General features: G+C 35.8%; 1 protein-coding gene across 1 annotated transcript in view; it reads left to right on the top strand.

The window, feature by feature from the left end:
- Window positions 1-26441, top strand: part of LOC143386514 (transport and Golgi organization protein 1 homolog) — a 77152-nt gene that overhangs the window by 40461 nt on the left and 10250 nt on the right. Inside the window, exons 2-15 of the mRNA XM_077108469.1 lie at window positions 2760-2963; window positions 5334-5482; window positions 18040-18171; window positions 20367-20388; window positions 21298-21386; window positions 21627-21704; window positions 21785-21895; window positions 23100-23171; window positions 23352-23456; window positions 24099-24221; window positions 24320-24428; window positions 25467-25522; window positions 25611-25701; window positions 25873-26011. Coding sequence (XP_076964584.1) covers window positions 2762-2963; window positions 5334-5482; window positions 18040-18171; window positions 20367-20388; window positions 21298-21386; window positions 21627-21704; window positions 21785-21895; window positions 23100-23171; window positions 23352-23456; window positions 24099-24221; window positions 24320-24428; window positions 25467-25522; window positions 25611-25701; window positions 25873-26011 — 1478 coding nt within the window. The 5' untranslated portion in view covers window positions 2760-2761. The remainder of the gene's footprint in view (window positions 1-2759; window positions 2964-5333; window positions 5483-18039; window positions 18172-20366; window positions 20389-21297; window positions 21387-21626; window positions 21705-21784; window positions 21896-23099; window positions 23172-23351; window positions 23457-24098; window positions 24222-24319; window positions 24429-25466; window positions 25523-25610; window positions 25702-25872; window positions 26012-26441) is intronic.

Raw genomic sequence — 26441 nt, 5'->3', positions numbered from 1 at the left:
AAGAGGCCAAGGATCTGTACTGGCCACCTGGGAACTGCAGCCTCTTCTGTGCTCAGGAAGTGGACAGAATTGCTTCCCAGTCCTGGATTAGAGGTGGGTGGTGGGGAGGATGTAGCCATTCAGATTCAGATGAAGAGGTTTGTTGCAATAACAATAATAAATACTCCAAAATTTTTATAAGCCAATTCAGTTTTAGACTCAATTCAGTTTTAGACTCAGTTTTAGGATTATTATCCCCCTGAAGAGCTAGTGGAGGATGAAAATGCTGTAAGTGCAAAACAGTCAAAAGAAAAACATTCTGGGATTCAGAATGTTAACCAACACGTTCTTGAGAAAGCAATGAGTATAATTTGGGAGATTTTTAAGAAAAGTGAAACCACAGCTAAAAGGATAGACATGATGGACAAGGAACGAGGTGATATGGAAATGGGAAAGGAGGAAAGTCCTCTGGCAGATGAGGAAGCCCAGGGACTCTTTGACGGAAGTGATGAGGAAAACACTCAGACTTCAGGGATAAGTGAAGTATTTCAGGATAAAGATTCTGACGATCTTGAAAAAGACAACCCTAAGGAACATCTGAACACTTCAGGGTCTACAGAAAAGGCTACTGGAAAAGAAATCTCAAAAGAGGACCTTGAGGACATAGGGCATATCACGGATGCAGGAAGCCAGGGTCCTGCTTCTGCAGACCTTGAAGATGATATACTCCCACAGAGTCCACATATAGCCCTAAAGCCAGAGGTTAGTGATCAGAAGGAAGACTTGCCCATTATCCGCAGCTTCTTTACAGAACAAAAGTCCTTGCAACGCTTCCTGAAGTACTTTGATGTCCAAGAACTGGAAGCCATGTTGCAGGAAATGTCATTAAAGCTGAAGTCGGCACAGCAGGAGAGCCTGCCCTATAATGTGGAAAAAGTTCTAGATAAGGTTCTAGATAAGGTCTTCCGTGCCTCTGAGTCACACATTTTGAGCGTAGCAGAGCAAATGCTTGATAATCGTGTGAATGATGTTAGAGACATAGGAATAAAGGAAAGTAACATATTTGAAGAGGCTGCCGTGCTTGATGATATCCAATACTTGATCTATTTTGTGAGGTACAAGCACTCCACAGTGGAGGAGACTGCTCCATTTGTAACAGCGCCTCCTCTAGAGGAAATCTGGGCTAAAGCTGAAGGTAAATACCTGCCTGCGGCTTGAGCTGGAGAGAAGGAGTTGTTCCATCCAGGTGTTTTTGTGTATTATTGTAAAGTTCTATTCAGTTTCCATGTGCCTAAAGGAGAAAGAAGGCTGACTCAGGAGCCCCATATGTTCCTTTATTCATTCTTTGGGGCTAGAGCATGAAAGGACATTGCTTATTCTTTTTTTCCTTTAGGACAGTTGGGATTGGTTAGCATGTTCAAAGAGAAATTTTATAAAAAGCTAAAGAGAAAGATATAAATGAGAAACTAATGCACAAAAGTAGACCTGTTAACAGTACAGATTTTATGTTAAAATTATAAAAGGGCTTTATTAAACATAATTTCTTAATCATAAAATATCTGTACTAGATCATGTGGGTGTGGAGTGACTAGCATAACTTTTTTGTTTTTTTAGAATTTAATCTCTTCTTATGTGGTGCTGAGGATCGAAACCAGTGCCTCACTTGCACTAGGCAAGTGCTCTGTCACTCAACCCTAGCCCTAGAATAACTTTTAATGGATAGCTTGCCTGAATTCCCCTCCCCAGCATTTATCTTTTGTGGATACCATGCTATCTCTAGTCTCTTGGGGGAGAGGTCACTTATTCTGGTTTTACTCCACTGGGTTCTAAGGTCCTTGCATTCATATTAATCAAGGATGGAACCAGGATGACAAGCCTTATAATGTAGTGCTTGACACATAGAAGCCTTTCAATTAAATATTCGTCAAACTGACAATGAGCCAATATCCTGAAAAAAGCTTTCTGTTTTCTGGTTTCATATTTGATCATCTCTATCCATTGTTTTTCAAAATGAAATATTTCAACTGAGAGTATATGATAAGAATTCCAGAAGAACATAAAGCCATTGGAAAAATTTACTTCCCAAGAATGCTAATTTTACCTGATAATTTGGGGAAGGAAACAGTTGTACATTTAATCAAAGCAGATATATTTTGGATAAGAATGCAAAGTACAAGTGAATGTTCAGGGTAGAATATGAAGCTGTAAAGAGATAATCTTTGCTCTGGATCCTATTGGTCTATGTCCTGAGCTCAGGAAGGAGATAGGTTCACCTTTTGGCTCCTAGGTTACTTTGAACATATTTGAAAGGCACATTAGCAAGCTAGACATACGGAATTCCCTTCTCTATACTGGCTCGGTGAGACCAGCACACTTGTAGATGAAAGAGTTCCTGTTATTTCTGAGCAGAATAGACATTTCACATTTTTGTTCTGGACCAGAATTCTCTTCTGCACATTTATTCATGTGGGTGTATGTTGGTTTGCCAAGGGAAGGTAAGTTATTGAAGCCTCTATCATAAATGTATTTGTTTATGAAATACTTTGGATTAAAGGCTTCTTTATAAATTTGGCTGTATAGTTCAGTCATCCTTTAAATGGGATGAAAACAATTAACCGTCCCGTATCCTTGCCCAGTTGTTCTCATGGGTGCATGCCAGGCCATGGAGGGCAGTGTTGAGGTATCTGGAGCTGTGTGCTGAGGGGGAGTGCTGATCATTGGGCTTAAGTGGGGGTAGATAGTGTCATCCAGCTGGCTCAATGCATTCTTCTCCCCTGTAGAGATGCAGCCACCCCATGAAGATGATTTTCCTAAAGAGAACACAAATCATCTTAATAGAAATCTTCATGAAGAGCCTCGCCTCCTGAGTCATCATTTAAATATGAACCATCCTGAAGAGCCCAGCCTCTTGAGTCAACCTGTGACTGAGGACATGGGTGTCTTAGAAGTGTCTCAGATCCCAAATACTGAGAAAGTAGACCCAGGTAAAGCTTGCCAATTTTTCTCTACAAAGTAGAGGCATTATCATAATGAAGGCTTTCAAGGATATTTGTTGCCAAAGGTACAATTAGAGCAGAGAGTGATATAGGTACATGTGAGTTCAGAAAAAAATCTCTTAAGTGAGAGAAAATCAAGAATAAAGATGACTAGAAATCAAAAATAGGCCAGAGACTGTAACTCACTTAAAAGCAAATGTTTAGCTATGACTAGCTTGTGTAAACCATTTACAACTAAAATATTATTCTTCAAAGGCCTTATGCTCTAAAACTGTAATTTTCAACCAGACCAACAGCACCAGAAACTCTGGGGGTGGGACCCACAATCTGTGTTTAGCAGGCCTTCCAGGAAAGTCTGGCCTGGTACAAGTTAGCTTGAGAATCACTGTTCATAGTCTCATAAATTCTGTGTTTTTTCCCTTTTCTTCTATATGGAATGTAATATAGCTCAAGTCCTGTTTTGACTTGCTTCCTGGACATGGTAATTAAACTTTTTCAAATGCAGTCAATGGTCCAGATCTTTATACTATATACTTACAGGAAACAGTACAGAACTGCAATCAATTTTTGACTGACACTTATGAATACTTCATCATAGTTCACAGTATCCAGTGGTAGATGAGAAACAATTTTTCAAAAAAATCCCCAATAATGGCATCAACAGCATTCTACTTTTGTGTTGCTCACTCTCATTTTATTAGTAAATTAGATGATGACTAATTGTTTTATTTTATCCATCCAGTATGGTGCTATGAAGCCATAATTACTGTATTTTGTGTTTTTAAACGTTCTGGTCTGTAAGCATAGCTATAGCATTATCCTGCACCAGTGCAGGGCTTAGCAGCACTGAACCTGACCCCCCCCATCTGCACACACAGAGTGTAGGAGAACTCATAGGAGGGGGGGATTCAGTTAATTTGAGAAGGAATGACATATCAGTTCTCCCATTTTCCAGAAGACATTGCATCCATATATGAACACTACTGACTTCTGAACTGTCTTTAACTCCATAAGGTTCTGAAAATGAATCACGCACCATTAAGATTTGTTATTTTCATGCTGCAAAACTTTCAAGATTAGGGAAAACTTGGCTTACAAAATTAAGCATGAATTATTTCCCTGGCCTTTTAGGTTCCACCACAAAATGATGTCAATCACCTTTATAGGTAAAATCTTCCCAAATGTCATTTAATGTGTCTCAGGTGCTGAGATGCTGAGCCAATGGGCAGACTTCACCAGCAGTCAAATTCATAGACCAATAATGAATGGAGGGCCTGGGGTTGTATCTCAGTGGTAGAGTGCTTGTCTAACATGTGAGGCACTGGGTTTGATTCTCAGCACTGCATACAAATAAATAAAATAAAGGTCCATCAAAAACTAAAAAAAAAAAATTAAAAATTAGCCAAAAGCTTAAAAAAAATAGTAGTGAATGGAATCTCAGGGTTGAGAAAGACCTTAGAGGCAACTGGTCCAACTTCCTTTTTTTTTTAGAGAGAGGGAGAGGGAGAGAGAGAGAGAGTGTGAGTGAGTTAGTTAGTTAGTTTTAATATTTATTTTTTAGTTATCGGCGGACACCACATTTTTTTTTTTTTAATGTGGTGCTGAGGATCAAACCCTGGCCGCACGGCCAGATGAGCGCACTACCGCTTGAGCCACATCCCCAGCCCAACTGGTCCAACTTCTTAATAACTGCATGTTGGACTCCTAGCTGTTTAATCAAAAGTACCCCAGGCTCATGTAGCTCATACTGAAATTCCACCCCTACAAGCTCTCTGGTCTAACTGGAATTCTACCTCATTCACAGAGCCTCAATGAGGTTTGTACCCAATTCCCTTTAGTCTCTCTTGGTATTACTGTGTTCTTTTTAAATAGCTGTCATCTGTCCACTCAATAAATAGTTGTTGAGTATCTCTGCCAGTTGCCAGATGCTGTGTTAAGCCTTGGCTCATTCCACCTGTAAATCTGCAAACCAAGACTCCCTCTCTTTCAGCTTTCCTAAAATTTTTAACACAAAGTTTCACCAGCACTAAATCTATGTTTGTTGAATGTGACCCTGTCTATATATCTCTGGTTTTTAAAATTTTCCTTTAGTAAATATTGGTCTGATAGCAGTTGTATGGCCATGGAAGTAGTGGAGAGTAGACTGGAGATTGTTCATTTTATAATTGAAGGGTCTGACAGCTCTAATTAGGATTTTGAAGTTTTCTTCTCTGTGTTAATTGTCTTTAGGAGAGCCACATATTCCAGGCACTGTGACTCATATATTTAGTGAAACACTCGATGAATATTGAAACTGAAGAGAGACATTTCTTATTCTATAGCATAAAATAAAATAGCCATTTCCCCTTACAATTTTAGAGCTACTTATAACAGAAGGTACTCCTGTTGATGATGCTGATACAGAAAACCAAGTAGAGGAGATAAAGGTGGAAGAGCCAGCAGATGCCACCCTTTTGGACAACATGCTTTCCTTGTTATATTCATTCTTGCTTTATTTCACTAAGATGGTAAGTTTGACATAGTTTCTTCAATTAGAATGTTGATTATTTATTAGTTTTTAAGTGGCTTCTGGTCATGAAGTGAAGAACTTAAAATGTCTTTATGAAAATGACTCCTGACCCTTTGAGTAGATAGCTCCTAAAACAAAAGCCATAGGGGTGTGGCTTAATGGCTACTTAGTTTAGCATATGAGGAAGATTTGCTGTCTACCAAGGCTGGACATTTGTACACCTGTAAAAACTTGGTTCTTCCCCTCAGAACCTTTCATTCTGGCAGGGAGATAATAGCATTCACTTGAAACACAGTAAGATAATGGCAGAAAGAGAGGTATTTATTTGATGGTAGAACATTATTGTCCATAAATGCATTTATTATGGTTGGAAGGGTGATCAATAAGGTCAGAAAGTAGTTGAGATGTGTTTGAAGCACAGGCAAAGGGCAAACAGGAGTGTGACATGTGGTTTCTTGTTGATTAGACAGGCTGGGGTGGAGGATGGTGGCGGAAGCTGGCAGTCAGAAGAAATGTGTTCAGAGAAATGGAAACATGAAGAAAAGGATATTTGGGGAGGCCAGGAGAATGTGAATAGTTGGTGTTGTATAAAGTGTGAAGTTGGAGGGGGATGGTCTGTTGGAGAGGCCAGCAAATCTTAAAGGAAGTCATGAGCCAAAGTAGCATTAGACCATTAATAGTGGGGATCCTTAGAAAGTTTTAAGAATGAAAGGAATTAGGTTAGATCTGTTTCTTAGAAAGAGTCACTTAAGGCTGACCTTTCTAAAGAAAATCATGATCCAAACAAGACATTTAATCTGTCTAGAAGCTTATCTAAGCATTTTAGGACTTACCTCCCCCTCATGGTATTTGTTGATATTGGACTTTTAGAGTTTAATTATAGGAATGAGAAAGCTTTTAGAGATTGGAGGATAAGATGATCCTAGGGCCATTGTGACAGTAATCCTTCTCAACTGAAGTTGTTTCCTGTAGGTTGTGTTATTTCAAGACTTGTGTAAGAAAAGTGATGTTGTTGTTTTCCTTGGAAAATGTATAGATTTTGAAGCCAGGTAGATCTGGTTTCAAATCCCAACTTTATCATTTAGAAGTTTGGGCAAATAACTAAACTTTTGAATATCAGATTCCCCATCTAAAAAATGTAGATCATGCTTACTCCAATCATAAGAATTAAATTATTTGACAAGGTAAAGTGTCTGGTGAGGTGTCTGGCATTTTGTAGGGTTTTACCCCCACGCACCCCCTAATTTTCATGTAGGCAGTCAGAGGTGGTATAAAGACAATGAATACCTGGGGAGGAAGACCACCAGGGTGGAAAAGATGTGATGGGGAGAAATGAATCATTTTTCAGTTGGCTCCATGTTTGTTCATGGTGGTGGCAGCCACCTGGGTAAGGAGTATGTACAAGCCAGGCAGTTAGAATAATATTTCCAGTGATTAAAGCCCAGTCTTCCACAGTCATAATTTGATTATCAGAATGAATCAACATCACTTGGAAAGTTTACAGCCTCACGATATGGGAAGGATTTCTTTATTCATATTTTTAGGTATGCACAGAGCCCTCCTCTAGGTCTAGGTCGAGGTACACGAATGTGGTGCAGGTATGGTCAGTGATTTTGCGGTGACAGGTAAGACATTGACGTGAGTGGCAAAGAAGAGGCACAATGTTATGAGACTGATTTGAAAGGAGCCTTCAAAAAGGCATTTTGATGGCCCAGAACGTACAGGACATTGTGCGAGGACTAAAAGAGTCTAACAGGTGTAAGGCATGATTGTGATTATTGAAAGCCTTAAGAAAAGGACTTAACAAATATATGCAAAAATTATGAACAAGTCAATGTAAAATCTTAAACAAGTAGTATGATATCTGATAGGACTGGAGAGTAATAGGCTCTGATGTGTTTGGGAGATGTGCACCAATCAGATTCATTGATCAATGGAATCTTAGTAGAATCTTAGTGTTAGAAGAAACCTTGGGAGGCTGTTAGTCTAGTTTCTCACTCATTGCTGTAATTTTCTTTACTGTGGCCCTGACGAGTAGTTATGAGGCCTGTACACCAGTATTTCCTAGCATGAGTCACTCTCTTACAAGGCTATTTGTTCTTCTGTTGTCTAGTTCATCCTTGTATTGACTCCAAATTTTCCTCCACATGATTTCCTCTATAAAATTGAATTCTTTTCTACATAGAAATCCTTTAAATATTTGAAGTTATATCTTAAGTTAAAATTTATTTTTAGTATTTTTATCATGGAAACTTTCAAATAAGTGCAGAGAGAATAGTAGGGGACTATAGATAACCATAACATACTGTACATTTCAGAGTACTAGAAGAAAAGATTGTGAAAGTTTTACCATAAATGATGTTTGAGGAGGTAGATATATTTAACCTGATTTAAATGTTACATAGTATATACATGCATCAACTGTCCTACAAAGCAATAGTAACAAAAACAGCATGATACTGGTACCAAAACAGGCAGGTGGACCAATGGTATAGAATAGAGGACACAGAAACCAATCCACAAAATTACAATTATCTTATATTCGATAAAGGGGCTAAAAACATGCAATGGAGGAAGGATAGCATCTTCAACAAATGGTGCAGGGAAAACTGGAAATCCATATGCAACAAAATGAAACTGAATCCCCTCCTCTCGCCATGCACAAAAGTTAACTCAAAATGGATCAAGGAGCTTAATATCAAATCAGAGACTCTGCGTCTGATAGAAGAAAAAGTTGGCTCCGATCTACATATTGTGGGGTCGGGCTCCAAATTCCTTAATAGGACACCCATAGCACAAGAGTTAAAAACAAGAATCAACAAATGGGACTTACTTAAACTAAAAAGTTTTTTCTCAGCAAGAGAAACAATAAGAGAGGTAAACAGGGAGCCTACATCATGGGAACAAATTTTTACTCCTCACACTTCAGATAGAGCCCTAATATCCAGAGTATACAAAGAACTCAAAAAATTAAACAATAAGAAAACAAATAACCCAATCAACAAATGGGCCAAAGACCTAAACAGACACTTCTCAGAAGAGGATATACAATCAATCAACAAGTACATGGAAAAATGCTCACCATCTCTAGCAGTCAGAGAAATGCAAATCAAAACCACCCTAAGATACCATCTCACTCCAATAAGATTGGCAGCCATTATGAAGTCAAACAATAACAAGTGCTGGCGAGGATGTGGGGAAAAGGGTACTCTTGTACATTGCTGGTGGGACTGCAAATTGGTGCGGCCAATATGGAAAGCAGTATGGAGATTCCTGGGAAAGCTGGGAATGGAACCACCATTTGACCCAGCTATTGCCCTTCTCGGACTATTCCCTGAAGACCTTAAAAGAGCGTACTACAGGGATACTGCCACATCGATGTTCATAGCAGCACAATTCACAATAGCTAGATTGTGGAACCAACTTAGATGCCCTTAAATAAATGAATGGATAAAAAAAAATGTGGCATTTATACACAATGGAGTACTACACAGCACTAAGAAATGACAAAAATCATTGAATTTGCAGGGAAATGGATGGCATTAGAGCAGATAATGCTAAGTGAAGCTAGCCAATCCCTAAAAAATAAATGCCAAATGTCTTCTTTGATATAATGAGAGCAACTAAGAACATAGCAGGGAGGAAGAACAGGAGGAAAAGATTAACATTAAACAGAGTCATGAGGTTGGAGGGAAAGGGAGAGAAAAGGGAAATTGCATGGAAATGGAAGGAGACCCTCATTGTTATACAAAATTACATATAAGAGGTTGTGAGGGGAATGGGAAAAAATAAGGAGAGAAATGAATTACAGTAGATGGGGTAGAGAGAGAAAATGGCAGGGGAGGGGAGGGGAGATAGTAGAGGATAGGAAATGTAGCAGAATACAACAGTTACTATTATGGCATTATGTAAAAATGTGAATGTGTAACCGATGTGATTCTGCAATCTTTGTAATGTTTTGAATAACCAATAAAAAAATAAAAAAACCTGTAAATCTGCAGATCCAAGATATTAAATGGAACTAGAGTACAAAAAGCATGAATAAAGCTATATCAAGGTATATTATATCATAAATAAATTGCTCAAAACCAGTGATAAAGAGCAATCTTAGCAGTTAGAGAAGACTTTTATGTAGAGAAGAACTAAGGATGACATCAGATTTCTTGTCAGAAATTAGGCATAAGAGAATATAGTGGAGTGATACCTTTAATATATTTGAAGAGCAATAATGTTGGCCAATAATATCATGCCCAGTGAAATATCTTTCTAAAATGAAGACTTGTACTGACATACAAGCTGAAAGAATTCACTCTACACTTGCACCAAGACAGCATATGGAAATAATGGAAAAAGGAATAAAGAACACTGAAAATGGTGACTGTGCGCATAAATATTCAAAATAATTTTTCTTATTTGAACATTTTAAAAAGTCATTGACTGTTTAAAGACAAATATCAGTGTAGTATGGGACTTAGAAAACATGTAAAGTAAAATACATGACAACAGTATAAATCTCAGAAGCGTAGTAACTATTGTAACGTTCTTATTGAATATGTGAAGTACTATAGTATCATCTGAAGGTAGATTGTGACAAATTAAAGATGTATATTCTAAACCCTGAAGCACTAAGATTAGAAAACAGAGTTATAGCTTAATAAGCCAATAGAGGAGTCACTAAAAATACCTATAGTGGTATTTCTGCAAAAGAAGTCAGAAAGAAAAGAAAAAGAACAAAGAACAGAAGGAACAAATAGAAGATTATATTAAGCTTACACATATGCACAGCAGTAATCCTATTAAGTGGAAAGTATCTAAATACATCAGTTAAAAACAGAGATTGTCATATTGCCTAAAGAAGCAAGACCCAAATAGAGGTCTATGGGAATAACACTGTAAATAGAAAGATACCAAGAAGTCAAAATTAAAATGATTGAAAAAGGTATCTCATGTTAAACACTAGTCAAGGAAATCTGGAGTAGCTACATTAAACCAAATGAGGTTGTGGGGCAAAATATATCATCAGGACTAAAGAAAGTTATTTCCTAATGATAAAGGAGTCAGTCAAGATTATATAATAAACCTAAATGCTTGTACTTTTAATATTAGACCTTCAAAATACATGAAGTATAAAAATCGATAGAATTAAGAGGAAAATGATGAATATAGGATTACATTTAGAGATTTCAATATCCTCTCCTCAGCAATTGGCAGAAAATGAAAAATAAAAGTAAGGTTGTAGAAAGTATGAATGACGTAATCAATCCATCCATTTGAAATTAATTGACATTTATAGAAAACCCCCAAAGAGCTGAATACCTATTCTTCTTAGTGCACGTGTAACATTTACCAAGATAAACCATATTCTGGATCTTTTTTTTAAAGAGAGAGTGAGAGAGAGGGAGAGAGAGAGAGAGAGAGAATTTTAATATTTATTTTTTAGTATTTGGCGGACACAACATCTTTGTTTGTATGTGGTGCTGAGGATCGAACCCGGGCCGCACGCATGCCAGGCAAGCGCGCTACCGCTTGAGCCACATCCCCAGCCCCCATATTGTGGATCTTAAAAAAAAATTATCAGTAAATATAAAAGTATTCAAAGACAGGCAAAGCTTATTCTCTGAACACAATAAAATGAGAAATCAATAATGGAAAATTCCCAAATATTTGGAAACTTAAGTGCCAGGCTGCTAAATATATATATATATAAAATATATATATTTTATATATATATTTTGGTAGATGAACACACAGTACATTTATTTTCATGTGGTGCTGGGGATCGAATCCAGTGCCTCACACATGTGAGGCAAGCACTTTACCACTGAGCTACAACCTTAGCCCCCACTGCTAAATAATTTTTGAGTCAAATAAATCAGAGAAGAAATTCATATTTTGAGTTGAATAAAACTGAAAACAACATATCCATTTGTGCAATGTCACTAAAGTGTTATTGGAAAATTTATAGCACTACCAGGCCCAAATAGCTTTATTAAAAAAGAAGTCTCCAGTCATTAACTTTAGTTTCTACTATGAGAAATTTCAAAAGGAAAAATAAGTTAATCTCTAAGTAAGCAAGAAAAAAGATATAATAAAGACCATAAGTCAGTGAAATTTTAAAAAAGGAAAATAAGAGAAAATCCATGAAACCCAAAGCTAGTTCTTTAAGATGAATAAAATGGATCAACATCTAGCGAGGGAAATAAAAGAGGAGACACAGATTACCAAAATCCAAAATCAGAAAAGGGATATAACTACAGATTCCACAGATACTAGACTGATAATAGGGATATTATGAACAGTTTATGTTAATTAACTTGACAATTTAGTTGAAATGAAGAAATTCCATTTAAGCCACAAATTGCAAAAGTTCACTCAAGAAAAACAGACATCTTCATAAACCTTGTTGACTATTAAAGAAATTGAAGGTATAGGTAAAAACTTTTCTACTCAGAAAAAAAAATATAAGACCCAGATAGCTTTATTGGTGATCCAATTAAACCTGTAAGGAAGAAATGATACTAATTCCTATTAGTAATACTAAACCCTTGTAGAATATTAAAGCAAGGAAATATTTCTCCTATGAAGCCAGTGTTATCACTACACTAAACCAAGACAAAGATATAACAAGAAAAGAAAACCAGAGACCTCTCATGGGATCTCCAATGAACCTGTACAGTAATTCTAAACAAAAATTTAAGTCAAATACAACAATATGTAAAAGGAAAATACATCATAAAAAACTAGACTGATGATGGGGATTTATGTCAAGAATCCAAAATTTATTTAACATTTGAAAATCAATGAAATTTACCACATTGATGTACCTAAAAGCACAGTCTTTGTGTTCAGCTCAAGAGATACAAAACAAGCATTTAAAAAATATAGCAGAGGTGGAAAATGTTGAGGAGTAATATTGGCCAAATTATATTGTTATTTTGTGTGCATGTACAAGTAAGTGACAATAAATCCCATCGACATGTAAAAAAAAAATCAGCCCTGATTATTATTTAAAAAAATTTTTTTTAGATGTTGATTGATTTTATTTTATTTACTTATTTATATGCGGTGCTGAGAATCGAACCCATTGCCTCACACATGCTAGGCAAGTGCTCTACTACTGAGTATCAACCCCAGCCCCTCAGCATTGATTATTGATGTAGAAAAAAACAAACAACAAACTAGGAATAGAAGGGAGCTTAAAACATCCTCTGAAAAAAATTCAGCTAACCTCATACTTAATGGTTGATAATTGAATACTTTTCCCCAAGATCAGAAACCAAACAGAGATGTCTACTCACATTACATCTATTCAGCATTGTACTGGGGTGCAGTAAGGAAATAGCTAGTATACTAAGGCAAGAAAAAGAAATAAAATGCACTCAGATTGGAAGGGAAGAAATAAAATTATCTTTATTTTCAGATAACATGAACATATATAGATAAAATCTGGTATGATCTAGAAAAAAGCTATTGTAAAATTTACATCTAAAAGCAATTATATTTTCTATATATTAACAATGAATAGTTAGAAATTGAAATTTTAAAGATTTCCATGTACAATAGAATAAAAATATGAAGTATTTAAACATAAACATGGCAAAAACTAAAATGTATATATTAAAAACTATAAAATATTGCTGATAGAAATTAAAGAGAACCTAAATGGAGAGATATACCTAATTTATGAGTCAGAAGACTAAGGTGTCCATTCATCCCAGTTTAATCACCAGAGTCAACATTATTCCAATCAAAATCCTAGCAGAGTTTTGTAGAAAATGACAAGCTGATTGCAATAGACCTAGAATACGTGGCTTCAAGACTTAAGCTAGGGCTGGGGATGTAGCTCAGTGGTAGAGCACTTGCCTAGCATATGCAAGGTCCTGTGTTCAATCCCTAGTACCATATGAAGAGGAAAAAAAAATTATTCTAAAGCTACAGTAATTAGGATCGCAGACAAAACATTGGAACAGAGGCAAGAATTCAGAGATAGATACACATATATATGGCAACAGTCATTGACAAAGATGGAAAGACAAGTAGAGAATGGAAAGTTTTTCCAGCAAATGGTACTGAAATTACTGCATATTTATATGCAAAATATTGATCCATGCCTTGCATTAGACACCTGAATTAACTCACAGACTTAAATATTAAACTCAAAACTACAAAACCTCTAGGAAAAAAATAAGAGAAAATTTTTTGTTGAACTTAGGTTCGGCAAAGATTTCTTAAATTTGACAACAAAATCATTAAAAAGGATTTGACAATTTGGGATTCATCAATCTAAAACCTCTGTAATTCAAAATACACTTTGAAGTGAATGAAATACACAAAACACAAGCTGGGAGGAAATTAGTGTAAAGCATTTATCTGATAAAAGACTTGCATCAAGAATATATGAAGAACTCTTAGAACTCATTAGAAAGAAAAAATATAGTCCTGTAAAATAACACTTAATCAAAGAAGATAAACATATAGTAAATAAAGACATTAAAAATGCTTGACATAATTATCAGGGAAATGCAATTTTAAAGCACAAGAGTTACCACTACACACTTATTAAATAGCTAATATTAAAGATAATTGTGCTGAGTGGTTGGAGAAGAGATGGAGGAACTGGATGGGTACACAGCTGGTGGGGATATAAAGTGGTAGAATCACCTTCTTAAAAAGGTAAACATACACCAGTCATATCCAACCATTCTTTTCCAAAGAAAAGATAAGTTATATAGTAATAGAAGGAATTTTATTTCAGTGTTCTTGGCTATTTTAGTTGTAAAAGCCCCAAACTGGAAAAAAATCCAAATGTCTATCAATAGATGATAGACAAATTGTGGTACATACATATAATGAAATGCTACTTAGCAATAAAAATAGATGATAGATAAACTGATGTAGACGAATCTCAAATTATGCTGAATAAGAGAAGCCATAGAAAATACAATATATTATCCCATACACATAAAACTTGAGGAATACAAACCAATCTATTAAGATAGACATTTTGCTGGAGGAGTGGGAAAGTGGGGGGCAAGAAAGAAGGGTGACAAAGGGCAGAATTACCTAGAGAATGATAATATTTTTGGTAGTAAAGGATGTGTATATTATCTTGATTATAATGGTGATTTCATAATTTCATGTTAAAATTTATCAAATTACACACTTTAAATACACGCAATTTATTGCATGTCAATTTTACCTCAAAGCTATAAGAAATATATTCATCTTTTTTCACTTTCTAAGATACAAATAGTGTTCTATAAGTACTTTTCTCTACTTCATTTTTTAAAAATGTATTCTGGAAACCAGCTCTTAGCAGTATTTAAAATTATTTTCTTTCTTCTTTGGTTTATTCAACAACTTTTATTGATGACGGTTGTTTCAGCCTTTTGTGACTATCTTGTGTTATTATAATTAATGCTTGAATAACATAGTTTTGTAAATACAAGTTTTAAACATTTGTTGTTGTATTCCCAGTATATTTAGAAGTTAGGGCTGGGGGACTATAGCTCAGCAGTAGAGCACTTGCCCTAGGTACCCTTCCCAGCACTGAAAAAGTGAAAAAAAAAGTGGGATTGTTGAGTTAATAGGTAAATATATAAGCAGTTTGGGGAGATGTTGCCAAATCTCATCCATAAGGGTTGTATCATTTTGTATACTTATCAGCAGTGTCTGAGAATTTGTATTCCCCCACATTCTCTCACCTACTGAGTATGTTGTCAAACGTTTGGATCTTGCCAATGCAAGTGAGAAATGGTATCTTGGTGTGGTTTAATTTGTATTTTGTTCATTATGAGCTAAGCAGAACATGTTTCCATATGTTATAGCTATTTGCATTTCTTTTCCTGAGATCTGTTTATTTCTTCAGCCCATTTTTGTATAGGTTTGCTGGCCATTTTATTCATAATGTTCTTTATATTTCAGGAACATGATTCTTTGGACAATAATATGTTGCAAATATTTTTTCTCAGCTTGTCACTGTCAAACTGCATGGGTGTGTGTGTGTGTGTGTGTGTGTGTGTGTGTGTGTGTAGCGGGTTTATATACAGCCAGGAAAGATTTTTTCAATGAGGCAGGTTTTGCCCACTCATAATACATAGAAAATTTCACCAAATATTTTCTAGTACTTGTTTATTTTCTATTTTTACATTCAGGTTTCTTATCCATTTGTAGTTTATCTTTTGAATAATTAGAGAAAAATCCAATTTTATAATTTTCCATGTGGTATTTGCAAACGCTACTTATTAGAAAGTCTATTTTCCCCAGACTAACTTTTATTGTACCCCAAATGTCCAGTGCAGTTGGTTCTGTTTCTGGAGTCTCTATTCTGTCCCATAAACTCTATGTATTCTTGGGCTTGGACGAGGGTACATGATTTGATTATATAGTCTGCCCTCCCTGTACCCTTCATTGCTCTTCTTTTTCAGTGCTTTCCTGCTTATTCTTGTTCTTTTGAATTGACCATATTCAACTTGAGGACAGATTTTTAAAGATCCACATATGTTCATTCCCTCCCCAAGTTAAGCGTCCCCAGTTTCTTCAATTTTTAGCACGTGCTTTTTGGGCTATTCATGATTCTGTTCTTTCCCACAAGTCATGCAACCTTAAAATGTGGCATCCAGAAATGAAGCCACCGGCGTGGGGTGTTAATGACATGATTCCTTAGGGTAAGGCTTTTTAAAAAGAGTGTCATCCACAAGTGGATAAAGTCACATAGGACTGGAGTGAGTAGGGAAGGAAAGCCCAGTCCCAGCAGTAGTCCTTTTGAAGGCAGCAGGAGAAGCATCTCCTCTTCTGTCTGCACTTTTGGGTCAGGTACCTGGTGTCTCCACACGTTGAAAAAAGGGTTTTGTTCTGGGAGGGGCTGGGAGGCCTTTCTCCTTTTTCCTAGTCTCTGCCTATAATCCCCTTCTGCTAGTTCCCTGGCTTCCTCCAGGGCCTTCTAAATCGCGGGTCCTCTTCCTAGTTCCTGGGGCAGGTGAGCCTCTTTCCTCCTGGAATTCTTTCATTGCTCAGCTCTCCTCACGCTGTCCCCCGCCGGGCTCCACAGTTGGTTCTTCCCGCTCCCTCCCGCCCCTTGGCATCCTAGGTCTGCAGACTGCAGTCCGCCCAGCGGCTTCATCTGATGATGCGTTTTACCTGCGTTGGGCCGAAAGCGCCTGTGGTGGAGGAAGGCAAAGTTCACTCCCACTACCCGCCCCCTGCGCTGGGTCCTCCCAAAGTAGGAAATGTTGAAAGAGAGGGTCCTGTGCTGTTCTGCAGGGAAGAGTCGCTTCCGCTCAGCTGTCCCTACACCATGGACTCAGTACCTGCCACTGTGCCTTCTGTCACTGCTTCCCCGGGGGATCCGGAGCTCCTGGGACCCCTGTCGGTGCTCTACGCAGCCCTCATAGCCAAGCTACTGGAGGTGACGGTCCCATTCCCAGGGAGGGACCCCAATTCTGGCAGGCGGGTGGCTGAGTTCTGGCGGAGTGGGTGCACTGACTGTCGTGGCGACGGAGAAATGGAGTGTGTCAGGCCCAAGGCAGGCAGAATATGACTGTATTGTTAAGCGAGGACAGTGAGAGTGTACTTGAGCTTTCCCCACTTGCACTGTTTTTTTTGATGGAATAGAGGTGACAACCTCATGTTATGTTTCGAAATGCAGCCAACAATTGAAACAGCTAAGGTTACTACAGGTCTTTTCCCTACAGAGACTGCTGGGGAATTGGGCCCAAATGACAGTTATCTCGAATTACGTATAGAGTGTGGTGAAAACAGGGAAGGTAGGCAGGTGTTTAATGCACTGCCTTTGAGCAACCGTTTAAAATCAGGCTTTGAATTTTATAGAAGGATGTTAAATTCAGAGAAGTTTATCTAAGCCAGTTCTCAAGAGTTGTCTGAAATTACATGTCACTTATCTGTTTATATAAGAGTGGAATGGAAGTAAGATTTAAAATCTTATACGTATATCATCATTGTTTTTATTTGTTGCCATAAAATTAATTAGTTCTTTCATATATTTAAGTTTTTGCCTTAAATGAATTTTTTAAATTATAAAAACCAGGTTGTCTAAGAGAAAAGAATGATCCAGAGGGATTCTAGCCAGGTGTTAGACAATGTGATGATATAGGGCCTGTTACAAACTGGAAATGTATGCTCAATTTAAAGTATTTAGATTCAGGCTGGGGTTGTGGTTCAGTGGTAGAGCGCTTGCCTAGAATGCATGAGGCACAGGGTTAGGGTTAGGGTTAGGTTTAGGGTTATGGTCAGGGTTAGGGTTAAGGTTAGGGGTTCGATCCTTAGCACCATATAAAAACAAAATAATGTGTCCACCTGAAACTAAAGATACATAAATAAATTTTTAAAAAAGTTTTTAGATTCATTATACTTGAAAACACTGCAAGTGAACAAAAAATATGAGACTGTCAGTATCCTCTCTCTTGAAGAAGCTATTGGAAAATATTGAGGAGGTGGATTTCTGATGAGGAGGTTGGTTTAGAATTGCCATGATTCTTTGTGACTGTTTTGTTATAAATTTAAGGTTTCCCATTTCTTCTAATTTTTCTGTTTCAGCTGTTTACTCCATTGCCTGATGAGTATCAACCTGGACCTGATTTTTATGGACTACCATGGGAGCCTGTAGTTTTCACTGTTTTCTTTGGATTGGTATCCTTTGTCATTTTCTTTTGGAGAACTGTTCTTGTTGTGAGTAAATTAACTTACTTGTACCTTAGCACATAAGCACAAGGATTATTTTATATAGTCACTGCCCCCCCCCTTTTTTTCCTTTTCAGTTGCTAAAACACAAATTACTGGTTTAAGTCAAACTAACCTTATAAAATAATTTAGTGTGGTTGCAGTTGGTAAAACTGGTAATTCTTACAGCCATCCTGACCAGTAGTTTCATACGTATCAGAAGTCTTAAAAGTGGAATAAAAGGTGGGATAGGTTAGATAAATATCCTTTTATGTAGCATATATGTCTAGTAATCTATATTAAAGAAATAACTATGCTTTGAAGATTTCGGTAATGTTTTTCAGTGGAACAGTGCGTTAGATTGAAGACTTAGCACAACATAATTCATTTAGGGGTTATTGTATGTTCGCTTAATGGAATAGTAGGCAGATTTATCTATTTCAAAGCTTTGAGGTACAGAAAATGCTCACAATTAAATGTGAAGTGGAAAAAGAAAGCAAAAACTAAGATTTAAATGTTGATGAACTGCGTGTTAATATAAACACATATAAACAGGGGGAAATGCTACAAAGAAATACAGTAAAATGAGAAAAAGGAGATGAGATAATTTTTCCAGTCTTTCATATATATTTTTCCCAGATTTTATGATTTGATCATATGTTCAGAAAATACCTTTTTATTTGGAAGTATAGATTATGTGTTGTCCAAAAATTCATTAAATGTTTTGTTCATTAAGTCTTTTTTTTCTGAGCAGAATTAGTCTATCTCTGTGTATGTGTGTACATATATGTATAAGCGTATATATATATATATACGCTTATACATACTTATGTTTGTACTGTAGGTCATTCTGTTTCATAGTTATTTAACATAATTGGAAGAAAATTATTTTAGGTAAATGGACTTTGCATATGAAAAGCCTAATAGTTAAAGAGGCCAAAAGCATTGGATACAAATCTTTTCAAATCTGAGTGTTCTTTTTCTGATTTCTTAATTATGTTAAGATAAGTTTCCTCTCCTTGTACAATTGAGTGTAAAATCTCTTAAAAAGTATTCCCTTCTTAAATAGAAGAATCGTTTGCCTGTGAGGAATTTTCTAATCTCATTGAACTTTTTCTCAGCTAAAAGGAAAAAGGAAATAGAAGGATAAAGAGAAGGGAAAAACATGAAAACACTTTATTTTTCTCTCTTGTTTCTTTCATTTCAAGAACCCCGGTACCTGTTTCTCTTTTCACTAGGTTATGTGGGATCTGGTTCCTAGCTTTTGCTCCTCAGTTTCAGCATTTGACTTTGGAGCTTTAGTCTCTTCCTTAGATGACTGCTTTTATGCTACTTCCCATTTTCCTCTGTTGTCATTTTGAGTAAAATGTTAGCAAGGCTATGACATTAAAAAAATGCCATTTCTTTCTGTATTGGAGTTTTCTGAATGCAATTTCCTATTACGAAGATCCCATGGATGATCCATGGACACATCTGAGTATCCCATCACCATTTATAACATTTGAAAGGACAAGTATATGCTAAGTTACAAAGAAATTTAGTGATGTTTTTTAACAATTTCTGCTTAGGTTTTATTATCAGGCAGTTTATTGCTGTCTTTAGGAAATGATTGGTTTTGTCCTTTCCAGAATATGTTAATTGTCATTTCTCTTGTTGCTTGTGCATTTTCTTCTAGCAGTCTTCCCTTTCAGATTTCTTGCTATATATTTAGTGGTGTGTAGAAATAAGATGATGTAGCCTCTTAGTTTCTAAATTCAGCCAATAGCCAAATTTAAATTGGAGTTCTAAGATGTTTTCTGGTGAGTGAAAGTGGCATATCTTAGTACAAAGATTATGCCTTTAATATTGTTTCCTCAGATTCCTTTTGAATAGTCATTGTTTCTAGACTTTATCCTGGTTATTTAGAATTCTCAAGTAAACGATTTTGAGTACACACACACACACACATACACACACATCTTTACTGTGAAATAAGGTACATATCTTAGTGTTTTTATGTCAGAGCCTATTTATGAAATATCACTACGAATTAAATTTAAAATGCTTGTTAACCTTTACTTATTTTTAATCCTATGAATTTATTATCCTGAACCAGAATGTTATTAAATTCTCACTTGGTTATGATTCTGACTGTTGTTTTAGGAATGCTGTTTCTATTGAGCAGATTTTTGACATCAAATTTAATCTTTTTTCCTCTCTTCTAGGTAAAAGATAGAGTATATCAAGGTAAATTTTTAGGTTTTTTAACTTGTATTGTATTGGTGTTTGATGTGTGTTTTATGTATGTTAGAAGTAGATACAGTGACTTTTAATGTCTATTACTTTTTTACCTCCTGAAAATTTTACTATTCCTAGGTTGCTAGCATGGATAATAGAGTAGATGATGATGGTTCCAACTCTGAGATAGGAGATAAAGAGGAGGAACAAATTGTGGATAGGGAGATGATAAGTTTTAATTTGGGGCAGATTAACTTTGAATATTGATGTAATGCAGATGTATTACATTTAAAGAGTATTTCTATGCTAATGATTTAATCATGCATTAAGTAATTGAGTAGATAATTTAAAGAATGGTAATGTGAATCAATATGCTTTCATTTCTGTTTTTCTTTGCAAAGAATTAAATGATTCCATTTTCTGAAAAGAAAGTGTTTTGAGAAGGGAGGAATATCAAGCTACAACACTTTACTGTATTTCCCATCTGTGAAATAAGCTTAAATTGAAATATCATTTTGGATGGGAGGGATACCTGGGATTGAACTCTGGGGCACTCTACTGAGCCACATCCCCAACCCCCTATATTTAGAGACCAAGTCTCACTTAGTTACTTAGTGTCTTGCTGTTGCTGAGGCTGGCTTTGAACTTGGGATCCTTCTAGCTCAGCCTCCTGAGCCACTGGGATTACAGGTGTGCACCACCGCGCCCAGCAAAATATCATTGTTCTTATATTTTTCTTAAATTTTAATAATTTTATACTCTTATTGCTAATAAGCTTAGATTGCTTTTTAAAAGCATAATAGTTATGCTAAGAAGTATTTCCTCATAGTACCATATAACATGTCTTTGCTTTTAGTAGATTGAGTAATTGAATTTCATTTAGTGATTGTAATAATCTTGTGTATTTCACCCTTTTAGTCACTGAACAGCAAATTTCCCAAAAGATAATCAATTTCATGAAAGAAAATGAAGAACTGATAGAGAAAGTTTCAAAGTATGAAGAGAAGGTATAATTATTTTTTTGTTTCTTTCTCCCTTGGTTCTAGCTTGAATCATTTCTACCTGTTTTAATTTAAAAATTGTATTTTAAAATTTTTGTTTCATTATTTTCTACAAATCATCCAAATTCTAAGTAGTCATATGTATTAAGTACTGCTTTCTTCTGGAAAGGGTCACTTGTCTGGAAGTAACTTGTATAGTAGCACTATAATTTGTGTATCTTAATTCTGAATGCTTTATTTACATAGATGAAGGAATCAAAGAAACAGGTCCAAGAAACCATGAAACAAAATATGATTCTTTCTGATGAAGCAACTAAATATAAGGTAAAAATCCCTTCTTTGGGGGGAATTACATTCTAAACTCAAGTAAATGTAATGAGTAATCTTGACACCTTTTTTCCCAGGATAAAATAAAGCTTCTTGAAAAAGCTAAAGAATTTCTGGATGAGAGAGCTAAAAGTCTTCATGTTATGTTAGAATCTGAAAGAGAACAGAAAGCTAAGAATCACGACTTGGTAAGAGTTTTGCTGCTAAGTGTTGCTGTAATTTGGCTTTTGAAATATTTTGTAAAATTGGTTAAGTTGAACTTAGTCCAGCTGTTAACTAAAGTAAGATTAGGAGTCAAGGAAGTTGAACCCACTTCTGTGCCCATTTTGTGGAACTTTTAAGTACTGATACAACAAATTATTTTTATGAGCCTAGGAAATATTTTTATTCTCAACCTTGGATAATTTTTATATTGCTTTGCTCTGCCCTTGGAAACATGCAGATCAACTAAAAAACTATTGTCCAATTGAACAGTATTTGTTTACTTTTTACTTGAAAGAGTAATGAATTAATCAATTTTCTGTACTTAAAAAAATTTTACTTACATATTTCATTTTCAATTTTTATAAGTTTCTGTAATTACATAAAAGTTGCAAAAGATAGTAGAGAGTGTGTTCTGAAATATCCTACCCCCAAGTAAGCTTGATCACCTAGCTGAGGTAGTATTTATCAGATTTCTCCACTGTAAAAATTCTTTCCAATTCTTTTCATATTATATTCTTTGGAAATTACCATGCACAGCCCACAGTTAAAGTATGAAGAGTTACGAGCTCAGGATGCAGCTCATGGTAGAGCACTTGCCTAGCATGCATGAGTACCAGGATTCAATCCCAGGCATTGCAAACAAAGATTGCAGAGTTATGTCCACTTCCTTAAGGAGCAAATATATTTATAAATTTTTTGGAATTCTTCTGTATGTGAGATTAGTCTATTCTCCCTTAAATTTTATCATTTTTTACTTCAGATAAGAAAATTTTAAAAATGATCTTGGGAAATTTTTTTCTCTATCACTAGAAAAAAATTAGTAATTTGAACTGGTATATTTGAAACAGTAATTAATTAATTTTCTATGCTTTAAAACATTTTATTATTGCATTATGATTTTCTATACTTTGACCTTTTTTTCTGGTTATCTCATAAACAGTAAGGTTGTGGATGCCATGAAATATTTATGACTTCATTGACCTCATCTCTTTCAGTTCTTGATTTTTTGCTTAGTCCAAAGCTGGATCCCCTGCATTTACCTGAAATGTAATGGGATGGCTTGACAAATACTTTGATGTGTTTATCTTTTTTAGTATATATATGTGTGTACACACACACACACACACATATATCAGTATTTCTACTGAAATCCTAATGCATATTTTGTGTTCTGTTTTCACCTGGCAGATAATGGAAAATAAGAAATCTATAGAGAAGCTTAAAGATGTCATTTCAGTGAATACTTCTGAACTTTCAGAGGTAAAGCTGCCAACTCTTGCTAATGGGATATTAATACTACATCTTAGTTTTGTTGTGGACCAAAAATTTGAAGTGTGCTAAAATGTGCAAAAAATGAGAACTATATGATGTCTGGTTTGGGAAAGTATAACTTTGTTTTTTCTTTGGAATTAATTCACTAACTGTAGTGTTTTGAATTAGCTTCAAATTCTCCTTAATGAAGCTAAGCTTCGTGAAGAGAAGGTGAAGTTGAAATGCTGTCAGCTTCAGAAAGAAAATACCATGCTTAAGAAGACGAAAGAGCAGGTAAAGAAAATTTGATGTCATGCATAATGTAAACTAGAGAAGTGAATATCATTATCTTGTATCTTTCTTGGATCTGTTTCTGAGGTAAGGAATATTCATGTAGGACCTTTTCTAGATATGCAAACTTTAAACATGCTCCCTAAATTGAGTGCATATATATGTTCTCCATCTGTTTTGGATTTTTGGATTATTGCTTTTCTTATCAAATGTCAATCAGTTATTAACTTGCATAGCCTCAAAGAAACTTTTTAAACCAGAAAATTAAGTATGTTATGATCCTCTTTTGAGTAGTTACTGATTCACCGGCCAAGGGAAGATTGCATGATAAGGAGTGTAAATTTAGGAGACAGTCATATGTGCCCAGCCATTCCTGCTGGAAGTAAATTATTTGAATTGGCAGCAATTTTCTGGGGAATGCAATAAACAGGGTCAACTTCCTGAGAGCTCTGATGTTCTTACTGCAGCTGTGAGAGTTGGGGCCACTCTGCCCTCTTCCTTAACCAAGGTCTCAACCTCCTCGATTGAGGCAGGCCACCGAGGAGTATGGTTCTCTATTTCTTTGTCTAAGTCTTGTAGTCCTGATGTATCCAGTGCAGAAACCCCTCCCTAACCCATAGGAATTCATGTGTTTTGACTTTTCAGTTGCAGCAGGAAGTCAAAGACTGGAGTACATCACAAGCTGAGCTCAGTGAACAAATCAAATCATTTGAGAAGTCCCAGGAAGATTTACTTGTAGCTCATAATCCCAAAGATGATACTATTAATGTAAGTTTATACGCCAAATACATGTTTCATCTCATGAATTCTCCTGAAATCTTCTGAATTAAAATCGAGAGTCTTCCAACCTTTTGCTTCTTTTCTAGGCTTTGACTAATTATATCACACAGTTGAATCGGTTACAATGTGAATCTGAATCTGAGGATCAAAATAGAGAAGATGAGTCAGGTGAATTAACCAATGGAGAGGTAGCAGGTAATCAGTCTCAGGAAGGTTGAATCCTTTTTTTTTGCTTTCCTGTGTTTAATTAAGTATTTATACAGATGCCACTTTTCAGCTGGTTGATTTTCTTCTTAAGCTTCAGGGTTGTAGACACATATCACTGGATCTATAGATATGTCTATTGCATTGGCAGAGGTGGGTTGCTGGGGTATAATGTAGCAATAGGCATGTGAAGAACACTGACTTTTTCTATCCCATTGAAAACTAGTAAGTACACTGCAGCTACAATAGTCACATCCAATACCTCTGAGTATTGAACATTGTACAGTAAGAGAAATTTGTTTCTTAACTTATGCAGATGATAGTTGATTTTGATACTCATCATCTCTCTGGCTCTGTGGTTTTAAGGTCCACAGTCAGTCTTAAGAGTCCGGAGGTAGTTGGAACCATAAACTAAGGCTGTGAGAACAGAGGCTAGAGACTATCAGAAAGCTAGAGAGAGGGAGTGTAACAGTGTTTACTGATGAGGAAAATATTTCCAGATGTTTTCTCCCAAGTTGGATATTGCTTACATAGCAAGTATTTCAAACCACACCTGGTAGTAGATTCAGGGAGAAAATAGAGGATTTAATCTTTCTAAATAAGACACTTACTTGCCCAGGTGAAGATAGATCTGAGAGAGGAAGAAAAGCTTTTATCTTACAAGAATAGCATAGATAACATTTTAGTTGTGCAAACTAGAAATTCACCTTTTCTTTTGTTTTGTTTTTAAGACAGACACAGTACTTTTATTTATTTTTATGCTGAGGATCAAACTCAGTGCCTCACACATACTAGGTGAGCACTCTACCACTGAGCAACAACCCCAGCCTGAAATTCACCTCTCTCTCTTTTTTTTTTTTAAATTAAGCTTGCAATTCTCTTAAAAGTCATTAGTCTAATCAGTTTAGTTATTTAATTGATTTTTTTTTCTTCTGGTGTTTGAACACAATCATTATTTAGTTTGGGGAAGTTAGGAGAATATAGAGTTAAAAGTAAGGAAAGAAAAAGCTAAAATCTTTTGTTTTTTAGGTGATCGGAATGAGAAGATCAAAGATCAAATTAAGCAGATGATGGATCTCTCTCGGGTACAGTTCTTTGTAAGAGTCCCATAGTGCCTGTGAATTCTTCCTGTGCCTCACTTTTAAGAATACCTCTCTTTTCTGCAATTTTTAGACACAAACTACAATATCAGTAGTTGAAGAGGATCTAAAACTTTTACAACCTAAGCTAAGAGCCTCGATGTCCACAAAATGTAATCTAGAAGGTGGGTTCTTCTTGAGAAGAAATTGCCATGTTGGAAAGTCTTAAAATTTTATTGGAAAGATAAAGAATGGCTTCTTGCTTTTATGCTTCTTACTTTTCTTGGCACTACTCCCTCAAACAAGTTCTTAAGTCCTTGTAAACATATAGAGATAAGCTGTTTTATCCTTTACAGACCAAATAAAGAAATTAGAAGGTGACTGCAATTCACTACAGTCTTCTAAAGTTGTACTGGAAGAGGAATGCAAAACTCTAAGGCAGAAAGTGGAGATTTTAAAAGAACTCTACCAGAAAGATGTGATGGCACTACAAAAGTAAGATTTTCATTGTTTGTTATTGTTATCACTGTGTGAACTAATAGATAATTTTATCTTTTCTTAAGATTATTTACAATTTCTTCTAGTTGTAATAAGTAGAGACTTGTCTTTTTTCCTTTGTTTTTTGTTTCCTATAAGTTGCATTTTTCTTTCCATCGTCAGTCTTAAGAGTCCTTAGGTAGTTGGAACCATAAACTAAGGCTGTGAGGACATCGTAATCAATTGTCAAATTCATATGAAGGCAGGAAGTGGTAAAATGGTATTAACAGTCACTGATGTGGAAATACCTCTCAAAGTTCTAGACCCTTTCTATGATCCCCCTATTTATTTTAATTAACTTTCATTGTGATCAGTTATGTAATTCTAATGTTTTGAACTTGTATCTCTAACTCTGGACCTTTAAAAATACTGAGTGATTTGGAATGAC

The sequence above is a fragment of the Callospermophilus lateralis genome, unplaced genomic scaffold, assembly GCF_048772815.1.
Source record: "Callospermophilus lateralis isolate mCalLat2 unplaced genomic scaffold, mCalLat2.hap1 Scaffold_82, whole genome shotgun sequence".
NCBI lineage: Eukaryota > Metazoa > Chordata > Mammalia > Rodentia > Sciuridae > Callospermophilus > Callospermophilus lateralis.
This window is presented reverse-complemented; position numbering and strand designations above follow the sequence as displayed.